This window comes from Eptatretus burgeri, chromosome 1 (assembly GCF_056783735.1).
Source record: "Eptatretus burgeri isolate ZD-2024b chromosome 1, Ebu_testis_v1, whole genome shotgun sequence".
Taxonomy (NCBI): Eukaryota; Metazoa; Chordata; class Myxini; order Myxiniformes; family Myxinidae; genus Eptatretus; species Eptatretus burgeri.
This window is the reverse complement of record NC_140961.1, coordinates 5,854,341-5,876,840: the sequence shown is the minus strand read 5'-3', so window position 1 is coordinate 5,876,840 and position 22,500 is coordinate 5,854,341. Positions and strand designations below refer to the sequence as shown.

Here is a 22,500-nt window from a genome sequence, read left to right as displayed (position 1 = left end):
TTCATCAAGAACAATAGAATGTGTGTACAGGAAAAGTCGAGATTGAAAAGGCAAAATCTGATGCCAACATATTTCTGATAAAATAAAATGTTGAAGCCACACCTTTTGTCAGGTTAAGATAATTTACAAAAAACATGCTTTTGTAGCTTTGACCATCGTTTGAGTCACAAGGTCATTGATTCGTTTCTCATGATGTTGCTGTTGTTGGATATTACTTGTGAAGTGATTTGTGGGACACTCAAAGGGTTTGACATTTTTGATGCTAATGTAGACATTCTAAATTCACTCTTCAAAGTGACATTTTAAAAGCACAATGCCCCACAGTCCTATTAAATCATTAGCATCTCCTCTACAACCTTTAAGTCCAAATATAAACTGACTTATGGCAAATTGTTTGTTTGTTCCTTTGTTTGGAGATTGTTGATGAAGGAATCAAGTTGATTGTCTGTATTTATTTAATCGATCCGTGTCTCACCAAGTACAGTTCACACTCATCTTGTGGATAACGATGCTCTTGTTCATGCGAAGTATATTATCAAGTAATGTCATGAAAATGTGAACAAATATGATTTCCATTGAGGATATAACAGAAATATTGTGCAACTGAAACACCAATTTTACACTAAGGAGGTACATTGGATGCAGCGACGCTCTGCTCCAGCACATGCTCCCACACCCGACCTGGTGTGAGGTACATGTAATGGTCAACTTTGAACATGCACTGAGATTACCACAAAAGTTATGATTCGATGTGCTGTATATGTCGGAAGTTGATAGAAATGCATTTTTATCTGCGTTTATTAAAACCAGTTTTATTCACGATGAAATCTGTTGGGTTTAAGAAGCGAGGTTGTGGTTAAATACAACTGCTTGGCTTTCACCTCTTGGTCTTTTTTAATATTGCGAATAACATTGAAGGTGATAATTGAAAGGTTTACAGATATATCGACCACAAATGATGCACTTTGCAGCATCTCCCTTCAATTTCCTTGCTTTTACCTGTCGAACTATTACTAATTATTTTTGTACATGTATTATTTTGTTTCAATCTTTCTCCCTCCTTATTTATTGGGAGTGCTTTCTCTTTAAAAAAAAAAGTCTTGGTTGTACTTTCTCAACCATGCAAAGATTGGGAAGCAGAGCAACATCAAATAGAGAACTTGCGTTTGCCTGTAGTGTAGCAGCATAGCAAACCTGTTGTGCATTTTGTGATACAAGCACCAGATTTGGCACAAATGTACATTAATATGTTGCGAACATTTTCAGATATTGGGCCACTTGAAATTCTCTCTTTATGTCCGCCATATTGGATTTCAAAATGGCCGCCACTTGAAATCGACATTTGCTATTATCTCTGGACGTAATGCAGCAATTGACTTGATTCTGGTATCTAAATGTATGTTTTTGGGGGCAAGGAATCCAATGGTACCATTTTCAACTTAATATTATCTATCACAGTCTGTTATATAATTTTATTTGGAAATTATCTACGCAAATATTGGATTCAACACAATACTTTGAAAAGAATGTCTTAGTTCTGTAAATGTCTGAGGTATAATACTGACATGCTACATGGTCTAGTATTTGAGGCGAGGTGTACTGGTATCTGAGGTTAGGTATATACCGGTACTGAAGATACGTGTACATAAACAGTGTCATCTTAACAAGTTCAGCATTGCCACAAGTACATGTATGTTGTTGACTCATCGTCATGTGCAGTCCCCTTCACACACACAGAGTGCTGTGCACTGAAGGGCAGCCTTTTTGCACTTGCAGCGCCTCACACACCCTTTCTTGCACTTGCAAGAAACCAGCTCAATGCAGCTGTGAGCTTCCTCAGTTAGCCTGGTCCAGTAAGGTGTGTACTGTCCTTCTCCAGTCCTTGACCAACCCCAGTTGGTTGGTGGAGGGAGCTCTGGTGCAAGCAGCAGTATCTGACCCCACACATGTCCACCTTTATACACAGCACTCTTGACATGTTCCTCCAGAGCTGCCTTCGTTGGAGGGATGAGCTGCACATTGTTCTTCTTTGAGAAGAGTTTCCTCCTGGCCTTGTCAATGTCTGTGCATTTGCTGGTTCGATCATACAACAGGATCACGAACCTCTCGATGATGCGCATTGTATCGTCTGGTATGTCACGAGGTGCAGAGGACAGCAGCAGCAGCGCCTCAGTGAGTTCTGGCAGTACCGTCCAGACTGCCCACGCAGTCTTCTTGCCATGTCTATGAAAACTAGACACAGTGTCGCATCCAGTTAGAGAGTGGAACATTGGCAGTGCAAAAGCCTTCTCTCATCCCAATCCAGGTGCTATTTCGTGTGCTGCGAGGTATCGGAAACTCTGGCCTGTTCCGAATGCCAGCCACAGTTTGTCTTCTGGTTGCAACTCCTGTGCCAGGGACACTGCCAGCACCACAACATCGGTGTCTACGGTCCGGATGAGTAATGCATGGTGTCCATGCTGGACTGTGTGAGATGCATGCAGCAACATCCGACTGCCAGCTTCTTCATGGTTACATGGAGCGAGTGAGGTCAGATCTGGCAGTAGTGGCTTGCTCAGCACCGCCTCTCCATCAGTAATGATGAGTTGCTTGTCCTCCTGGTCAAACCATTCCATGAGAGCTGCTGAGAGGAACCTGAACAGCTCGGTCTTGTTGCTGTCCACTCGCAGGAAGTTCTGCCAGTTTCCTGATATGGCTGCGGCAGCCACCACACGTCTCTGGACATCTTTTCCCCACTTTGCACGTATACTACCTTTCAGTGAATCAGCAAGGTAAGTATCCCAGACCAGATCCAGGCGTGACACTGTTTGCAGCTTCGTGGACATTTATGGGATGAAGATCTGTTGTGCATACTCTTCAAAGGTCTTTGATGCAGCCAGCTTCAGCATCTGGACGATGGCTGCTCCATCAAGCACAATACAGGTCGTGACAGGAGTCTGTCTTTGCGTCGGAGACTTCTTCCAAGCATGTGAGGAGATCACTCTTGGTACCAGTGCAGAGGCTTCCACCATCAGACAATGCAGGAGGACATGCCTGATTCTCGTGACAAAAGAACTCCTCAAGGTTTCCATCCCTCATCTGGCAGCCAATGTACAGGCGTGCGAAGAGTTCATGGTCATTCTTGATGGAGGCGAGCTGTTGCTGACCTATGCTCTGGCTTCTTTGAGTGGAAGTGCTGAACACCTTCAGCTTGTTACGAGGAATGGGTGCGTCCACTGCCTTTGTTCTGTCCAACAGACACTCTCTGGTGAAAGCCTCGAACTGCTCTTGGGCAATCCTCTTGGCATTCATAACGGTCTCCACAGCAGCAGGATCTGCGATCTCCTTTGTATCCAGTTTGACTACATCCTGACTCTCCTCCTCGAATGGGTTGCCCATCTCCTCTATGACACCGACGAGAGAGCGAACATCTTTCACAAATGAGGCCTGTACACTTGGCGTCTGATCATGATGACATGTGTCTGCTGTTTGCCTTCTCCAGTGTCAGTTCCCATCCTGGAATTCTTCGATCACCCTGGCAACTTCTGGTCCCGCAACAATCCAGCGACGTAGGTCACTAGGGTTGTCAGTGAGCCCAACTGCTCCACCGTCTCCTTTGATGCAGGCATTATTCTGCTCATGTGCCTGGTCAATCGGGATTGAAGAGAACACCCTCTGTGTTTTCTGAATGGTGAAGTGGCTTTCCCTGAATTTCCTGGCTACATCTGGGTGTTTGGTGAGTTTGGCCATGTCCTTCAGGTGCACTGGTATCCACCTGGCATGGTGGGTGTGATCCAGTGCATGGAACCAGGGGACCAGCTCTGTCAGAGCATCGAGGTACATCGTTAATGGTCCCTGCCTGAGAGAATGCACATACACTAGAACCAACAGTTCTAATTCCAGCACGGTTGCCCAGTAGTGAAACTGGGGGATGTCTTCTCCTCTCTGGCAACACCAGTCTTCAAACTCCGGAAGGTCCTCTGCATCCCTGGTTTCTCCCAGATAGTAGTGGTTGTTGGCACGGTGTTGCAGGATGTACAGTGCTGCTGCAGTCACTTGATGTGCTCTTCTTGTGCGCAAGACATGGGATGCTCGCAGGAATGTGATAGATAATATTAAGTTGAAAATGGTACCTTGGATTCCTTGCCCCCAAAAACATACATTTAGATACCAGAATCTAGTCAATAGCTGCATTATGTCCAGAGATAATAGCAAATGTAGATTTCAAGTGGCGGCCATTTTGAAATCCAATATGGCGGACATAAAGAGAGAATTTCAAGTGGCCCAATATCTGAAAATGTTCGCAACATATTAATTTACATTTCTGCCAAATTTGGTGCTTGTATCACAAAATGCACAATTATTTTGAATATTTGGGCTAAGCCACCACACGACTGGGCTTTCTTGTGCCCTGAGCGCAAACCTCTAAAGCCATTCTAACAAATGTACTATGACGACTACTAATATGATTACTTCTACTACTTTAACATCCCCTGTTATTCTCAGCTGCTTGTGAGATTGGCTGGGGAAAGTTTCTGGTGAAAATATTTCATGCACGCAATGGCCAGACCTGGTGTTCGATTGAACGTGATTTGCGCAGGAGTTTGTAATTTGATCAGCATACTGCCGATAACTCGCTTGCTCTTCATCAATTCCACCATAGGATCTTTAACATTCAACAACGAATGCTGTCAGATGGAATGTCCAGGTAAACGGCCATCTGGGAGAGGGTGCATTTTGTGATGTAACACCATACCTTTGAATCCCCAATCTGACCTCTCATAGTGTAATCAATAATGAAACCCAGAATAGGCAGCTTAAAGGTGTTTCGATTTCTGAAACATCCTGACTGTTGATCCAAATGATTATGTTTGAAAATGTGTGTGTGTGTGTGTGTGTGTGTGTGTTTGTGTGTGTGTGTGTGTTTGTGTGTGTTTGTGTGTGTTTGTGTGTGTTTGTGTGTGTTTGTGTGTGTTTGTGTGTGTGTGTGTGTGTGTGTGTGTGTGTGTGTGTGTGTGTGTGTGTGTGTGTGTGTGTGTGTGTGTGTGTGTGTGTGTGTGTGTGTGTGTGTGTGTGTGTGTGTGATAGAGAGAGAGATAGAGAGAGATCGAGATCGATCCCAACGCCATTTCATGTTGCATATACCTGAAGTTATCAGTATTTAATCCCTTCACCCCTTCTCCTGTTATGCTCTTTACGAGGAACCTTGAAAGGCAACATGCCCCTGGTGTTGCAAATAAGAAGCCGAATTAAAAAAAAATTACATTAATTTTTAGTTTCAAGGTCAAATTGATATTCTCCTGTATCTTCAATCGTCCATACAAATGAAAGGAAAAAGAAACTGTTTTGTGAGATTTCTTGAATTGACTTATTCATTGCTGATGACCTTTCACGTCGGACATTCCCTACTATTCTCGAGTCATTTTTACCTTGTTTCCATTGCTTCCCCTCCCCACAACTCCCATACACTTTCTTCCCCCTTCCTTCATTTTCTACACTTACTTTTCTTTTAATTCCCCCTTCCCCATGTATTAATGTTACGGACCCCTGACTGGATGCTCAAAGTGTACCGGAAATGATGGGGTATGATGTCGAAAAATGTTGTGCACATTTCTTAAAACTTTTCCTGAACACAAAAATGTACAGTAATTTGGAAACGATAAATGAGAAATAACATGAAACTTTCATTTTAGAATTACCCTCCTTCATTCAAAAATGGGGAAAAACCAAATTGACATCATATGTCAATTGAAAAACCAAATTGATGTCATGAATCGTCAAAGATTTAAATGTGTACTTTGTATTTCTCCAATGATTAGTTGGCATTCTTTGTCCCAACAGCTGCTGGATGGGATGGGAAGCTGGCTTGGCAGCCATGTTCGGTCCAGCCTCATTGGCCACACTTGTTTCCTGCGCTTACCTCTCTCACGGCTTGCTCTGTCTCCGCCGGAAACCAGAGCGCTGCTATGAGCTCAAGGAACCGAGATTGTCTGTGGCGATTGAGACACCAACGGGTGCAACATATCAGCTGTCCACACTCTCATCTAGGGATTGCCAGGCCCAGCGTGAATGTGTCTCCACACACAGTTGTGATACGAGGCTGTCAGGCAGTGGTCAAATGCTTGGCACCCCACCACCAGCCCTTGCAAATGAACATACCTTGGGAGAACAACTTGCTGGTGCAGGGATCTCTCTCTTCCTCTACACTACATCCTGGGCATTAGGTGCCCTTTCTGCATTGCCTTATGAAGAACCTCTTTTGCCTGTGATTTTCAGCTGTCTCTACGGTGGCACGGTACTCACACTGGGCCTGTTTGTGCTTGTTCATCATGGCGCCAAACGTGATGACATATGGCTGTTGTGGTTTGGTCATTGCCATTGTCGTGGATCTTCTCGTCGAGCTATCGTCACCTCCTCCACTGCCGGAGCACTTCCTGCTGAGGCAGAGATCCCAGGACTTGCCCATGCAGAAAAAAATTCTCCAGCACTACCAGTTTCATCATCTGCTCGAAAATCACACTCCAAAGGGTGGTTTACAAATATATTTGGGAGCAACAAGTACGTGATGGTGAGTGGTAGCCCTCCACCTCCAACCTTGCCATCTCTCTGCGAAGGCTTGCCACTAACCTTGAGTGACATGGCCTTTATGACAGAGCTTGGAACTTCACCAAGCCCACAAACACAATCCAGGCGGTCGCCTCTCATTAAGCATCTCTCAACATTTGCACCATACCCTTCAACGGAAGAACCTTTTGCTGTACCGAGAGTAGAAGCTGTGTCTGAGCAAGGTGTTTCCTTGCATTGCCAAGCACAATCACATGGGCAGGCTGGAGTCATTCAACTTAGTGAATTGACTGTGACCGACAGAAGACTGGAGGCTGATAAGGAAGATGACTGCCTCTTCAGTAGTTTTCCTCCTGAATACAGTGGAGCGACACCACTCCTTCCATGCTGCCATAGGGTGAGAGTTTCGATGGCTGCTGTGGACATTGAAAAGGCTGCTATGGAAGAAAGCAGCGGCAGTGAAGATTCTGAATATCAGGTGCCAAGGGGAACAGAAATCCTGCCCTTCATGACTCCAAACAAATCGTGTCGTAAGATGCAAGCGGAACCACAACCCGCAGAAGGAAGTAGTTGCAACCTTCGAACGGGTCTTTGGAGAAACGAAACTACCGTGTGAGAGAGAAGTACCCAGGTGTCCCAAACTCTTACAGATATTTCTGTTGACACTTACACGGGGGAAGCTCTGGTGCTGTTCTTGGATTAAATTTGCAACTAAGTTTTATACTTTCAAACTGCAAGGAGCAAAGTGTGAGTGCTGTCGAAGAATGAAACCAAAATATGCAAGATTTGTATGCTGGTGTCAAGTCGGTGTAAACTGCTGATGTGTAGCAAGTTGGAACACACTTGTCTCCAATTTTGTGATAAAAATCTAACTTTAAATGCCACTACAGTTTTCTCTGGGAGGAAAGTTCCACATACAATTGGACATTTCATTATGGACCCATTCTGTAAGTGACAAGCAGATGACCAACTTTAGGAACCACCATAACTACACAACAGTGCATTATTTCTATTGTCTTGTATATTTACAGGAGGATAAACCGTGTGTTTTTGACACTTTATACTTTCATCTCTAATGCCCTCTTTGTGAAACATTGGCCGGTTATTCATCTCGTCACGCGTTATGCGTACAGTGGTTATTTCTGCAAAGTGCTCATGCGCATTGAATTTGGTACGTGTCACACTTTAGCTTTGTAAATATGAGCTGAAACGAGAACTCATTCGGCCAAAATCATTCGGCCAACCAAGAAACCAACGTGCCGAGATGGCTCTTCGGTTATAGCAGTACCAATCAGCATCTTTGAGCAATGCGTTCCGATAGCTGCTGTCTAAATTGATAACACTACAATCCAAAGGAAGACAAAACATTTCGATTACCTTCATACGTGAATATGAACAAACAGAATCTGCTGCAGTCCTTTTCCAGTAAACATTATTTTCTTATGCTGTGCCGTCTTATTAAACAACTCGACTGAATGGTCAACAAAAACCAACAACATTAAGGCTGCAGTTTGATGCTTGCTCACAGGGATGGACTACCATCAATAATTACCATAATTATGTGAAAAAAATTTCCATTTATGCAAACACTAGATCATCCTAGTCTTGAACTAAACAACCTGTTGAGTTTAATTTTTTTCAGTTTACTGGGAGTAGGAAAATTGATGTCAGGTTTCAATCTGTTCCCTTTTGTTAGTGTTGCTTTACTTGGGTTATATTTTATATATATTGCTTTTTTCTCTCCACAAGAGTGAGGCTCATAGAAGGGCATGTTGAACTGACAGTGGGGTAGGGGTTCCACAATTGGGCACAATCAGTTCGGGAATGAATGAACAGGAAGAGAGAGAGAGAGAGAGAGAGAGAGAGAGAGAGAGAGAGAGAGAGAGAGAGAGAGAGAGAGAGAGAGAGAGAGAGAGAGAGAGAGAGAGAGAGAGAGAGAGAGAGAGAGAGAGAGAGAGAGAGAGAGAGAGAGAGAGAGAGAAAGAGAGAGAACGAGAGAGAACGAGAGAACGAGAGAGAACGAGAGAGAACGAGAGAGAACGAGAGAGAACGAGAGAGAACGAGAGAGAACGAGAGAGAACGAGAGAGAACGAGAGAGAACGAGAGAGAACGAGAGAGAACGAGAGAACGAGAACACTAGCAAGAGTTGTGTTAGGAAGGTTTAATGGGGATAACATGATGTGATTGTGTAATGCCTGCTTGAAGCTCTGGAGGGAAGAGTAGGCATGAATGGGCTCTGAAAGGTGGTTCCATAGACGAGAGAAGAGAGGAACAATGCAGTTGAGGTGTGCAGTCAGCCTTGATTTTGGAAACTTAACCAGGATGGGGTTATTTGAGGAAGACATGCATCCAGGAGTTGCTGGGAAGGGTCGGAGGACTGAGGGAGCAATGTTGGAGAAGAGATCGTGAAAAAAATCAAAAACCTATTCTACAATCATACATCTTGCAAAGTTCTTCCTTGGCACAACTGAACTATTATCCAACTGCAAGGCCTTCATCTGCAGCTTAATGGAATACTGTTCACGCATCTGAGACGGTGGCCTTGCCTCACGCCTTGCTTTGCTTGACATGGGGAAACCAGGACCTTCAATATCATTGGAATCTCCCATGATGAAGGGTCTGTGGGCAGATCATTTCGGCATCGCAGAGAATTCGGTGGTCTCTGTCTTCTATCACCTCCTTTCTGCTCTTGCACCCTTTTCCCTCTCTGTTGCCTGACTCCCTCCCACCCCCACACCTCCCCGGTTTCTGCAGGGTGCACGCAGTCCACCTTAATCCCCATTCTGGTGAAACTCCCAAAATACAGAATCACTTCTCACTCTCACCTCCACTCATTTGTTCTTCCTTTTTCCCTCCTGTGGAACCAACTTCAACATTCTCTTTAATATAATTCTTTCCTCCGAGTGTTCAAGGCAGCTGTTAACCTCAATCTCAGATCATCTCCATTCCAAAACCATGATCTTTTCTATCTCCATTAACCCCCACCTCCCCACCTTCCAAATTTCCCTTCCAGAGAATTTGCTTCTGTATCCATCTTGTCCACCCTCTGCATCCTCTCCTCTGCCCCCCCCATACTTACCCACAATCCCTTGTTTGTCCGTCTCCATCTATTTTGTCCCTTTTTTTTTTTTTTTTTTTTTTTTTTTTTTTTTGTATACCTTGGTCGAGGCTCGTATGAGAGCTAACACACAACTCACAGCAAGGAGGCATGAGACAAGAGGGGCGGGAGTGGAAGGGACAAAACATTGGGGAACAGACACAGGTGAACTGTGGAAGGGAGAGGGATGGGGATGGGACGGGGAACATGGCGAGGGGAAGATGGACATTAAAGGGACTTTCAGGAAGGAAAGCAGGAGAATTGAAGGAAGTGGGCTTGGGTGGATTATCGGGGGTAGAAAAGATCGAGGATTTGGATGGGGGAAGATAAGAGGTGGTGGTGAACAGCTGTTTTGAAAGCCTGAAGGGAAGAATGGGAAAGAATAGAGTGAGGAAGTTTATTCCAAAGGCGGGAAAAAGAGGAATGAAAGAGTGAAGATGAGCAGTGATTCGTGATTTTGGTAGTTTTACCAGAAGGGGGTTGTTGGCGGACCTTGAGCGCCCTGTGGAAATGTGGTTGGGACAAATCGCAGAGAGAGCAGGGGGGCAAGGCTGGAGAGGAGTCGGTAGAAGACAGAAAGACCACCGACCAACCTGCGGTGATTGAGTGAGAGGCCCAAAGACTCAGCTTCATTGCGGGAGATGCCAATGATCTTAAAAGCCCTGGTTTCGACAGCGTGAAGTCGAGAAAGGTGGGAGGCAGGAGCACCAGCCCAGAGGGGAGAGCAGTACTCCATCAGGCTACGGACAAAAGCTTTGTAAGTGGTCAGGAGCTCAAGAGGGCCGAGGAAGGACTTAGCACGACGGAGGATTCCCAGTCGGCGACTCGCTTTTGAGGCAAGGTTGGAAATGTGACTTTCCCAGGAAAGGTCATGGCAGATAGTGAGACCCAGAAGCTTGAAAGAAAAGACTTCTTCCAGAGGATTGTTGAGAAAGTGGATGGGGGGGTTTTGTAAACGGTCCTTTCGAAGAGACATAGTGAGAGTGTGAGATTTGTCTGGATTGAAAGACATGTTCCACGTGTTGGACCAGTTTGTGATTTTATCCAGATCTGCAGTGAGTGAAGAAGCTGCTGCTTGCCGGGCTGAGGGATGACAGATGGTACGGCAGAGGGTTGAGTCATCGGCAAAGATAAATAGAGGATTTTCCAGGGAGTCCGAGAGATCATTGATGAAAACCAGAAAAAGAACAGGGCCCAGAACGCTACCTTGAGGAACTCCAGCCTGCACAGGAAGAGGAGATGAAAGAACTCCATTTAGGGCCACACGTTGACTGCGACAGGAGAGGAAGTCTGCGAGCCATGAGTGGAGATGGCCTTGAACTCTGCTACTGGTATTTCCACCTATTTTTCTGCTGTTCCTTTTGTTCTGTTGCGTCCTGATCCTTTGTGTTGTCGCTCTTCCACAAGCCTTAACCTTGCATACAAAAAAAGAACAAAACTTGTACTTCGGACCATTTGAGGGAGATTCAAATAATAATGAGAGCTTTCCATTCTACAGAATCATGGAGAAGCAGATATGATGCCAGTACACGAGCCCATAGAGGAAATAATTTTTTTATTTTACGAATAAGCATTGACAAACAGAAATCGGTGTCAATTTATACCATGAAAATGTTACAAAAGTGGTGAGGGTAGAATCTGATTGCAATGTCATCCACCGGATGAGGAACATGCCTTCCACGGCTTCAATGACACAGCATACCCACCCTTTTCTCTACGGGTGTAGTTTTGTGGTTGTCGTTGGTAAATACTAGCTCATCCGCTTTTTGAGAGCATTTTTTCTCCATCAAGGGTTCAATACCCTTCTCAGGCTACCTGAGTTATCATGAACCAGTTCAACCGGATCGTGGGTGTTTTTTGGGAGACCTCATCTCCTTACTCGATGGCTGTTGGCTCCAAAAAGGAGCTCCTCCACCCTTTGTCAGGTATTGTTTTTAGTCCTGCAGGGTGTCGCAATCACGCTCTGCACTGGCAAGCCAGTGAGGAGTGTTGATTTGGTCACAACAAGGTGGCAGGTTGCACTGGGTTACATGTTACCAGTAGCAGTCGAAAGACTGATCTAACCACATTATTAATTATATATGGATACTTACAAAGCCCTTGTAGCCTGTGATTAGATCTGATTTTATAAGGAAAATCTTGGATCGACGGAGGATGCCCAGCCTGTGGCTGACTTTTGTTGGCCAGCTTTGCCCTGTGGTTGGCCCAGGAGAGGTCTTCGCTGAGAGTGGAGCTGAGTGCATGAGACTGAACCTCTTTCAGTAGCTGACCTTGGAAATAGGTGCGTTACTTTGACGATTCTTCCAGAGCAACAGGGTAAGAAAGTGAGATGTTCCAGGATTGAAGAACATGTTCCATTGATCAGAAGAGGATCTAATCAATTCCAGATCAGCAGATAATAATGCAGCTGTAGTTTGCCTAGGAATGGGGTAGGTGTACTGGAGGATAATGTGGAATCATCAGCAATAAGGAAGAGAGGGATTTCCAGAGCAATGGATTTTCAGAACTAACCACAACAGCTTCGTCCTTTATGCATATGAGGAAGAAGACTAAGCCCAAGACACTGCATTGGAGAATTTTGGCCTCCATTGGGAGAGAGGAGTGGAGGATTCCACTGATGGCAACACATTGACTGCTTGAATGGAGGAAGTTAGAATTCCAGGAATGACGGTGGCCTGGTATGACACAGGCAGAGAGCGTGGCAAGCAAAGCAGGATGCCAGACTGTCAAATGCCTGAGATACATCAAATGAGGTTGTCCCGACCTATTGATTGTGATTTTATGGCCTTCAACCATTACAGTGGAGTCCGAAGTGAAGGCCTGCTGGGCCGGTTACTTTGAGCGGTTGTACGGGGCTGATCCCTCAGCTGTCGAGTTGGACGTCAGTAGTGTTGCAATCACTGTTGCTGACCCTCCAATCAACTGTGGTCCACCTTCGTTTGTAGAAACACAGGCTGCGGTGAACCGGATGAAATGGGGGTAAAGCTCCACGGATCTGTGGCATACATACTGAACGTCTCAAGGCTGGTGGAAATGCTGCACTCATGTAGTTGTATGCAGTTCTGTGCTCTGCCTGGAACACAGGCATCATCCCAACTGACTAGAAGAGGGGCCTTGTTGTCCTTCTCTGGAAAGGGAAGGGTGATCGCCAAGACTGCACAACCAACGAGGGGTGACGCTGCTCTCAGTGCCGGGCAAGGTCTTTGCTCAGATAATTCTTGAAAGGGTTCACCACCATTTGCTTGAGCACCATCGTCCAGAGCAGTCAGGCTTTACACCAGAGGTTAACGATTGAGCGTATCCTTGCTCTTCGGGTCCTCAACAACGGCAGACGAGAGTTTCGGCAGGGGCTGCTTGCAGCCTGTGTTGATCTCTGTAAAGCCTTTGATTCACTGAATCAGGATTCCCTCTGGAGGATTCTTGGTCTTCAGGGGGTGCCATCAAAACTGATCAATCTGATGTCTGAACTCTACTCTGGAACTCAGAGTGCTGTGAGATGTGGTGGTACCATCTCCAACTTATTTCCAGTTTTTTTCTGGAGTTTGTCAGGGGTGTGTACTGGCTCCCACACTTTTCAGCACTTGTATGGTTTGGATTATGGGGAGGATGTCGAAGAGATAAAGCTGTGGTGCATCATTTGGGAATGTCAAGATCTCTGACCTTGATTTCACCGATGATGCCGTCATCTTTGCGAAGAATCTAGATATCCTTTTGGGAGCCCTCGAGCTGCTGAATGAGGAGTCGGAGCCACTGGGATTATGGGTTTCCTTGGTCAAAATTAAGATCCAGGCTTTCAATGACATCTTGGATGCTGCTGTCCTGTCTGTACCTGTTTGTGGTGAGGATGTTGAGGTCAAGGAGAGATTCACTTTCCCTGGCAGTGATATTCATGTCTCTGCTGGCTGTGAGTCAGAGGTCAACAGACGTCTGGGTCGGGCCTGGGGAGTCATGGATTCAATGGATAATGGGGTGTGGCTCTGCCAGTACCTGTGCAGGAGGACGAAAGTCTGAGTCTTCAGGTCTTTAGTGCTTCCAGTCTTGCTCTACGGATGTGAGACTTGGACTCTGACCAGGGATCTGAGATGGAGTCTTAATTATTTTGGTACCAGGTCTCTTCTGAGAATCCTTGGCTATCGCTGGTTGGACTTTGTGTCCAATGAGCGATTGTTGAGAGAGACCCAAATGAGATTTGTTGCCTGCATAGTCAGTGAGCATCAGCTGCGGCTGTATGGACATGTGGCTCGTTTTCCTGATGCCCATCCTGCTCACCAGATTCTCTCAGCGAGGGAGTCTTGTGAGTGGAGGAGGCGAATGGGTTGACCATGATCATCGTGGTTGCAGCAGGTTGATCGGCATCTCAAGGAGATGGGGACGGTCCAGACATCTGCCTGGGGGATGGCCAGATGGAGACCCCTGCAATTCCGGCGGAAAGTGGACGCAGCGACGTGCTGCTCTGGCACATGTTCCCATACCTGACCTGAACCATTGCTGAGAGAGGGGCATCAATCGGTATGTCTCGTTTAATGACCAGGAGGAATCCAAATTGATGTTCAGGGATTAGGTTGTTTGAAAACAGGAAAGACTTGACATCAGTATCAATGATGGATTCCTGACTGCTTGTAATTGCAAATTCCCTCATCTGCAGTTGATAAAATCTGTTCTTGTAGATAGGGGGTGATGCTTGATTTCCAGACCAATGGAAGGCAGCTCTCAGAGAAGGGTAGACTGAATGGGGCACACAAAGCGGAAGCAAGAACGGAAGAGCAGGGTTTTCGATGTAAGAACAGCATAACAGGAGCAGAATTTGAAACTTGGAAATTTGAATAACCAATTGCACTTCTTTTTTTTCCTGACACTTTCATTCTGAAGTGAATACCGAAACTAATGGGACCATTCCTTTTTTATGATGACGTCAATCTTCATTAACACCTTGGTTTTTCCGAGATTGTAATGTTAATCATTAAAATGTAAAGGAATTTATTTTTCATTTGCACATAAATTGGTCTGTTAGGGGTGATCCCGAATCTGTTTATATCGGAATATTCAGTGTGATGTAACCTGAACACGTATGTGTATGGCGGTGTCAATGCCAGTGCTGCCACCTTAAAGTAAACCTTACGACGGCACAGTCACAATTTGAAGGTCTCTAACCCTTTGATTTGAAAATTAAATTTTATAGGTGAATTAAGGAAATGCACATTGACTGTTTCACAACTTTGCTTTTCGTTAAGTTGATGATTGATCATTTCCACAAATGGAACATTATTCGTCACAAGCAGGGTAAGCAGGGTAAGCATCATTCAGATCTATGACCTTCAATGAGACATTACTTTCCTCCTAATTTGTATCGATTTCGACCTTTTTTTTCTTTTCATCCCTTTTGTGGTGAAAAAAGGCAAATTAAATGGATATTTAAACACGGAAAGACAAAAATGTTCGCAATGCTAACAGCAACCTTCTCTCATGTATAGATGGATACACTCCTGTCTGGATGGGTTTGTTCTAGTCTGTCTGGATCCACTCATGAATGGATGGACATACACCTGTCTGGATGGATGCACTCTTGTCTAGATGGATGTACACCTGATATACACCTGCCTTTATGGATGTTATGCCCAGATAGATGCACAAAAGTGCAAGGCTTTATTTTGATGCACTTTACACAAGCTGGTGCGTTATACTTTAAGACGTTCCTATAATTCTGCAGTCCGGTGGTGGATAAACTCCGTGCACTCATTCTCACGTCCATTCTTCTCGGGAAAGTGTCGCATCAATTTCCGCATTTGGTGGTTGATGTACCACACAATCGTGAATAGCTTTTTGACATGACCGTTTGTTCGTTCCTATTTCGTTCTGAGCAAACAGGAGGTAAAGGTCCAGACGTGTACTGTGAATTTCGTTGGCTGTGTACATTTCGGAATTAAACGATTATTTTGTGACTTTGTGAAGAGTGTGCCTTTTTTGTGTGGCATGTCATGTGTTTATGGATTGTGGGAATGATGTTCAAGCAGTGAATCGCGATATGTTAGAGTTTAGGGGACCGTTTTGGGTTAGGGGGAAGGGAGTGTTGATGTTCAAACACGTCCACCCAGGTTTGTAAAATCCACTTTTTTAAGGTATAAAAAGCAAGAGGAGAAATTGTTTATCTCATAAATGTAGACTATTTGAATTTAAATACAGAATCCTCTCCCGTCAAGGTGAAACTCGGAGAGAGGAGAGGTTGGGGGGAGGAGGGGGTCCTTGTAACGTGATGACTTGATCTGCTAATTTTTTATTTTTATTTTCACTTTACATGCTTGGACAGCAAAATGTCCCATTAGGTGGAAAATGCAATTCCTCATGGATTTTTATGACCTTTTTATTTGGTTCATAATAACCCATCAAAGGCTGTAAGCAGATCGAGCATGGTAGTTGAAGGAAGGAGAGGAGGGGTGGAACAGGTTGTCTGCCATCAGTAGCATATATTTTTTAATTCTTATTTATTATCAGAAGCAGAGTGGGGAACGGATTCATTGGGGGAGTATTTGGCAAGGAGACACATTGAGCTGCTTTTGCATAATCTTCAGAGTTGTCAAAAAGACGAGAAGGAATGCAATTTTGATGGTCGGTCTGACAGGTGGACATCTCAATAGATTGAAATAAGTGGTGGGTTTGAATCCTGCTCCTGACTATATATTGTCAAATTGGTGCTGCACAGATAAGATGTGGCATCAATAAGGGTGCATGGGTATGAAAATCTGTTTTGGCAGGAAGCAAGTTCCTTGAAGCAAATGATGGTAAAGCATGGGGATCCACCATTTTAAGCCTGTGGGGCCTGATGGGTCAATATGGAAACAAATATTATACCGTCTGCGAGTATTCGGTGGTGGATGGTTTTTTGTTTGTTTCCTTTTTTTTTGTATAGAGTCAAGGCTGGTGTAAGAGCAAGAACACGGAACGAATAAGGATCCAAAAGAAAGTAGAAAGAGGGGGGAACACCAACAGAAGGGTTGTAGTGGGGTTATGACATTTGAACTTTAAACAAAGAGGACACTTGCAAAGCGCTTCCTTTGCAGATGGAACAATCATATCGGCAGTCTCATTAGGTGTTCTGGATCTCGATTAATTATGACTGCAAACCACCGTTCTTCCAGTCAAAATACTGAATTGTTACTGGAAATATTTGGCTTACTTGAGTCCACATTAGACTGCAAATAAATAACACCTTTATTTGCTGCAGACATAAAGCATGTACCAGCTCCATATACCAAGTGCTTGGCTTCTCATTATTCTCGACGACTTCAAAAACAGAAATTTTGTCTTGAGGTCAAAAATGAATTTACACTTTCCTTTTGACATTGTAAGCAGCTTTTGAAGATCAAATATGTGTGGATGATAGACTCAGAAAATACATTGAAATGTGGACGAAACATGTCACTGGACTCTCTGTCTCGGTCTCGGTCTCATGAGTGTCAATGTATGAACATGTCCACCAAAGCCAAAATGAATCAATTGGAACTTTCGTATATGAGAATTTTTCTCATATACTATAGCTGGTAACAGGTCCCCTGCAGGAAAGGAATTTTTGCCTGGGGCCATTACGCTATGACAGAGTTGTGCAGACTTGCACGAAACTGTCCTGGTCCAAACATTACAAAATCATATTTTATCACCATAAAAAATGTACCAAGATGGTTTAACTGAGGTAAAAACTTATCCCAAATCTTAAAATTTACCCCTTTAAAAATCAAAAGCAAAAAATGACAAAATCCCTCACTGTTATTTTTAAAATCTGGTTGGACGGAGATTTCAGGCCCGAAAAGGAGGATACATCCAGTAAAAACCGACATATGGTAAACATAGTTGAAGGACAAAATAGAGAGAGGCATGGACAAATAAGGGGTGTGGAGAGGAATTAGGGGAAGGAGAGGATGCACAGGGTGGACAAGATGGATATTGAAGCAAACACTCAGGCAGTGAAAACAGGAAATTTGGAAGGAGGCCTTGGGGAGTTGAGGTCAGGTCGTGATGGTTAACGGTGGTCGAAAAGATCATGGTTTTGGATGGGGATCATCTGAGATGGTGTTGAATAAGTGTCTTGAAGACCTGGAGTGAAAGATGAGATTGAAGAGAGTGTGGAAATTGGTTCCACAAGTGAGAAAAAAGAAGAGGAACAAATGACTGGAATTGAGCAGTGATCCTGGATTTATGGAGTTTCACCAGAAGTGGGTTGACGGTAGAACATTTTGTCCTGTAGAAACCTGGGGAGAGGGGGAAACAAGGAATGGAAAGGGTCATGGTTGCAAGACCAGAAAGAAGGTGGTGGAATACAGAGAGACCTCCGACCTACCTGTGATTGGAAAGCGATTGGCCAATAGTCTCAGCTTCAGTGTGAGAGATTCCAATGATCTTGAAGGCCTTGGTTTCCATGGTGCCAATCTGAGCAAGGTGTGGGGCAGGAGAACCAGCCCAAAGGATAGAGCAGCACACCATCAAGCTGCAGATGAAAGTGGTTAGGAGTTGGAGTGTGCCAAGGAATGATTTTGTAAGATGGAGGATGCCCAGTCAATGTCTGTCTTTTGAGGCCAACTTTGAAATGTGGTTTGCTCAAGAAATATTTGGGCTGATCAAGAGACCATGGAGTTTTAGAGAATGAACTTCCTCAAGAGGATTGGAAAGTTTTTTTTTTGGGGGGGGGGTGCAGATGGTCTTTTGAGAGAGACAGAGTGAGACTGGTCGATCTCGTTACTTCTGTGCTTGGATGTGCCTCTTTCTTTAAGAAAATATATCAACTGGGACTCCTCGTTTTACTCTCGAAATGCGTTCCGAAAATCTGAATGTAAAACAAGAAAACGTAAACAGAAAAAGATTTTCCCAGAGACATAATGTTATAAATTGAAGATGCATTCCTGGGTAGAAAATTCTGGTCCGAACCTAACTCAAACCTAAGTAAACACAGTAAATATGTAAATACAGTTCCTACAAATAAATACTTAAGACATAACTAAATAAATCAACAAAGAATGTAAATAAATTATTCTTGCGTATGGCAGCTATCATTTCTGGGAAGTGTGACTGTCATTGATTTAGTGCCCTGCCACCAGTACACACTGATACTCATTTTGCTGACCTCAAAAGGATAACAGGCTGAGTCAACCCCTTGGTGTATTAATTCAGTGGCGAAGAGGGCTTGAACTCAGGACTTTCGGATACCAAGCCACCAACCTAGCCACAAAGCCAACACCAGGCTCTTTAAATAAATTATGGAGATTTTAGTAAATGTGTATGGTACCCACCAAAATATGTGCCATGCAGCAAATGTCCAGGCCTGGGAGGTGTGGGTTGGGGGGAGTGGTTTCTGAGATGATGAGGCACTCGACTTTTGTGCACTCGATTTTATTTTGATGTCATTACGAGTAATTGTCCTCATAGTCGAGGGAGGAAGGCTGAATGCATTGTCCACCAAATGCTTCCCCTGCTCGAATCACTTCACTATGTCCATTTTAATGTCCAAACGAATTGCTTGACAATGATTTCTTCATGAGAGTCTCAGCTGGAGAGCCTGAGGGTCATTTACCACTCATGATGAAGGGGTTTTGATGAGATTGCACAAAATACTATCAATAAAGGTCAGGTGATACCTGTCACGAGTGCAATAAAAACCTCGTGAATAAACAAAAAAGAAGTGCTTTGAAGAACACATTACCTGATTCAAAACCCGTTTTTGTTCTAAATCACTAATCTAATGGAGAAATACGTGCTTTTAATCAAATAGTGTGTATATTTTATCTTGTTCAAAGCAAAACAACACATTTTACACAAAAAATCTTATTCATGCAAAAACGATCTAATATTTGCATAATGCAAGCATATTTAAAAATACATTAGGTTATTCTGACCCCGATATTTTTCTAAATCACAAATCTGATGCAGAACGGTGTGTTTTTCATCAAATAGTGTCTATTTTAGCTTACTCTAAGCAAAACAACACATTTTACCCAAGAAACCTTATTCATCGAAAAACTAAAATTTGCTCAATAGAAGTGTAATTAGAACTACATTTGGTTGTTTTGACCGTGTTTTTTCTTTTTTTGGCCCGATCTCCATTCTAATACTGAAAAGCATATTTTTCAACAAATATTGTGAATTTTAGCTTTTTCCAAGCAAAACAAAATATTTCACACAAGAAACAAAATTAATGCAAAAATGGTCAAATTTTACAAGTGCAACCATTTTAAAGAACACATTAACTTGTTATGACCACGTTTTGGTTCTAAATCACTAATCTAATGGAGAAAGACGTGCTTTTAATCAAATAGTGTGTATTTTATCTTTACTTGTACATAGCAAAACAACACATTTTACACAAGAAACCTTATTCATGCAAAAACGATCTAATTTGCATAATACAAGCATATTTTACAACACATTAGGTTCTTCTGACCCCAATTTTGTTCTACATCACAAATCTAATGCAGAAACGTGTTTTTAACTAAATAATATGTATTTTAGCTTATTCTAAGCAAAACAACACATTTTACCCAAGAAACCAAATTCATGCAAAAACGGTCTAATTTGCATCATTGAAGCATAAATAGAAATACATTAGGTTGTTCTGACCCTGATTCATTTTTCTGAATCATCCATCTACAATTCCAGCAATGTGTGTGTGTGTGTGTGTGTGTGTGTGTGTGTGTGTGTGTGTGTGTGTGTGTGTGTCCGTCTGCAACCGCCGTTTCTCGACAACCACCAGTCCGATCTGATTGACACTTGCCACGAATATTGCCGGGGACCCGCGAATGTGCCTTTTCAAGGTTTGATATGAATCGGACAAGCGGTTCCCAAGTTACGGCCTTTTATCTGTCAACCGATGACAAGACAAGGTGCTATGACATCACGAATAACGTCACAATTGATGTTTATTTTTTTTTTGCACGACTGACGTCAATTCTTCTTCTTCTTCGTTTGGTATGACGTCACAATCGACGCTGGGGACCTGAGTATGTGCCTTTTCAAGGTTTGATATTAATCGAACAAGCGGTTCCCAAGTTACGGCCATTTATCTGTCAACCAATGACAGGACACGGTGCTATGATGTCACGAAAGACGTCACAATTCGTTTTTTTGGGAGTTTTTTGGCATGATTGACGTCACAATTCTTCTTCTTCTTCGTTTGGTATGACGTCACAATCGACGCTGGGGACCTGAGTCTGTGCCAATTCATGCCTGAGGGGGCGTCACAATTCAAGAGACGGGGAGAGAGGAGGGGGCGAGAGATGGGGATGGGAGAGGGGGAGTGAAAGTGGGGGCGAGAGAGAGGCGCGAGAGAGGAGGGGAAAGACTACGGGGGAGAGAGGAGGGGCAAGAGAGGTGGGGGGAGAGAGAGGGTGAGGGGGGGGCGAGAGAGAGAGAGAGAGGAGTCACAATTCTTCTTCTTCTTCGTTTGATATGATGTCACAATTGATGCTGGGGACCTGAGTATGTTTCCCACGTGTTTCCCAAGTTATGGCCATTTATGATACGGTTGGTCTGATCTAATTGACACAATGCCCCATTCCAGTCATCGTTTACGAGAGCGAAGGAACGAAGCTGCACATACTGGCACGCACCTACGGGCTCACACTAGTTATTCTAATGCAGAAAAATTTGTTTTTCATCAAATATTGTGAATTTTAGCTTTTTCCAAGCAAAACAAAATATTTCACGCAAGAAACAAATTAATGCAAAAAACGGTCTATTTTACAAGTACAAGCATTTTAAAGAACACATTCACTTGTTATGACCTCATTTTTTGTTCTAAATAACTAATGTGATGAAGAAACACGTGCTTTTCATCAAGAAGTGTGTACTTGAGCGAGTACAAAGCAAAACAACACATTCTACAAAAGAAACCATATTCTTGGAAAAGTGGTCCTTCTTGCCCAAAACAAGCGTTTTTCACAACACATTAGATTGTTTTGACCCCAGTTTATGTTCTTAATGACGAAAATATTACAGAAACATGTGTTTTTCAACAAATCATGCATATATTATCTTGTACAAAGCAAAACAACACATTTTACACAAGAAAAGTTATTCTTGGAAAAACGATCTAATTTGCATAACACAAGTGTATTTAACAAAACATTAGGTTGTTCTGACTGTTTTTTGGTTATAAAATCACCAATCCAATGCAGAAATGTGTTTTTCATTATATTATATAGTGTGTACTTTAGTTTGTACAAAGCAAAACAACACATTTTACAAAAGAAGCCTAATTCTTAGGAAAACGGTCCATTATACGTAAAACAAGCATTTTTCACAACAAATTACATTGATCGAACCCCGTTATTGTGCTGCAAATAATATTATAATGCAGAAACGCATGTATTTTATCAAATATTGTGTATTTTAGCCTGTACAAAGCAAAACAACATATTTTACACAAGAAATCTTATTGATACAAAAAGGGTCTAATGTGCATAATACAAGTGTTTTTAACAACCCATTAGCTTGTTCTGACACCGTTTTTTTGTTCTAAATATCTAGTGCAATGTAGAAATGCGTGTTTTTAATCACATAGTGTTTATGTATTAGCCTGTACAAAGCAAAATAACACATTTTACAACGTACACCTTTTTCTTGGAAAAGCGGTGTTATTTTCCTAAAACAAGCATTTTTCACAACACATTAAATTGTCCTTACCCCTTTTTTTCAGTTACAAATTCTATTGTAATGCAGAAACGTGTGTTCTTCATCAAATTGTGTGTATTTTAGCTTCTTCTAAGGAAAACTGGTTAGTTTACGTGATTGGTTATGGTAGGTACATAAAGCAATGGGTTTGGGACACAAGATTTAGAAACAAACACAGAGTTTAGGCATTCAGAGTTTTCATGTGCAGT

At 43.2% G+C, this 22,500-nt stretch overlaps 1 protein-coding gene across 1 annotated transcript in view; it reads left to right on the top strand.

The window, feature by feature from the left end:
• The window catches only part of ADGRA1 (adhesion G protein-coupled receptor A1), a 522,543-nt gene extending 514,095 nt beyond the window's left edge, over positions 1-8,448 (top strand). Inside the window, exon 7 of the mRNA XM_085871264.1 lies at positions 5,821-8,448. Within this exon, the coding sequence (XP_085727390.1) occupies positions 5,821-7,159 (1,339 nt within the window). The 3' untranslated portion in view covers positions 7,160-8,448. The remainder of the gene's footprint in view (positions 1-5,820) is intronic.
• The last annotated feature ends 14,052 nt before the right edge of the window (positions 8,449-22,500 follow it).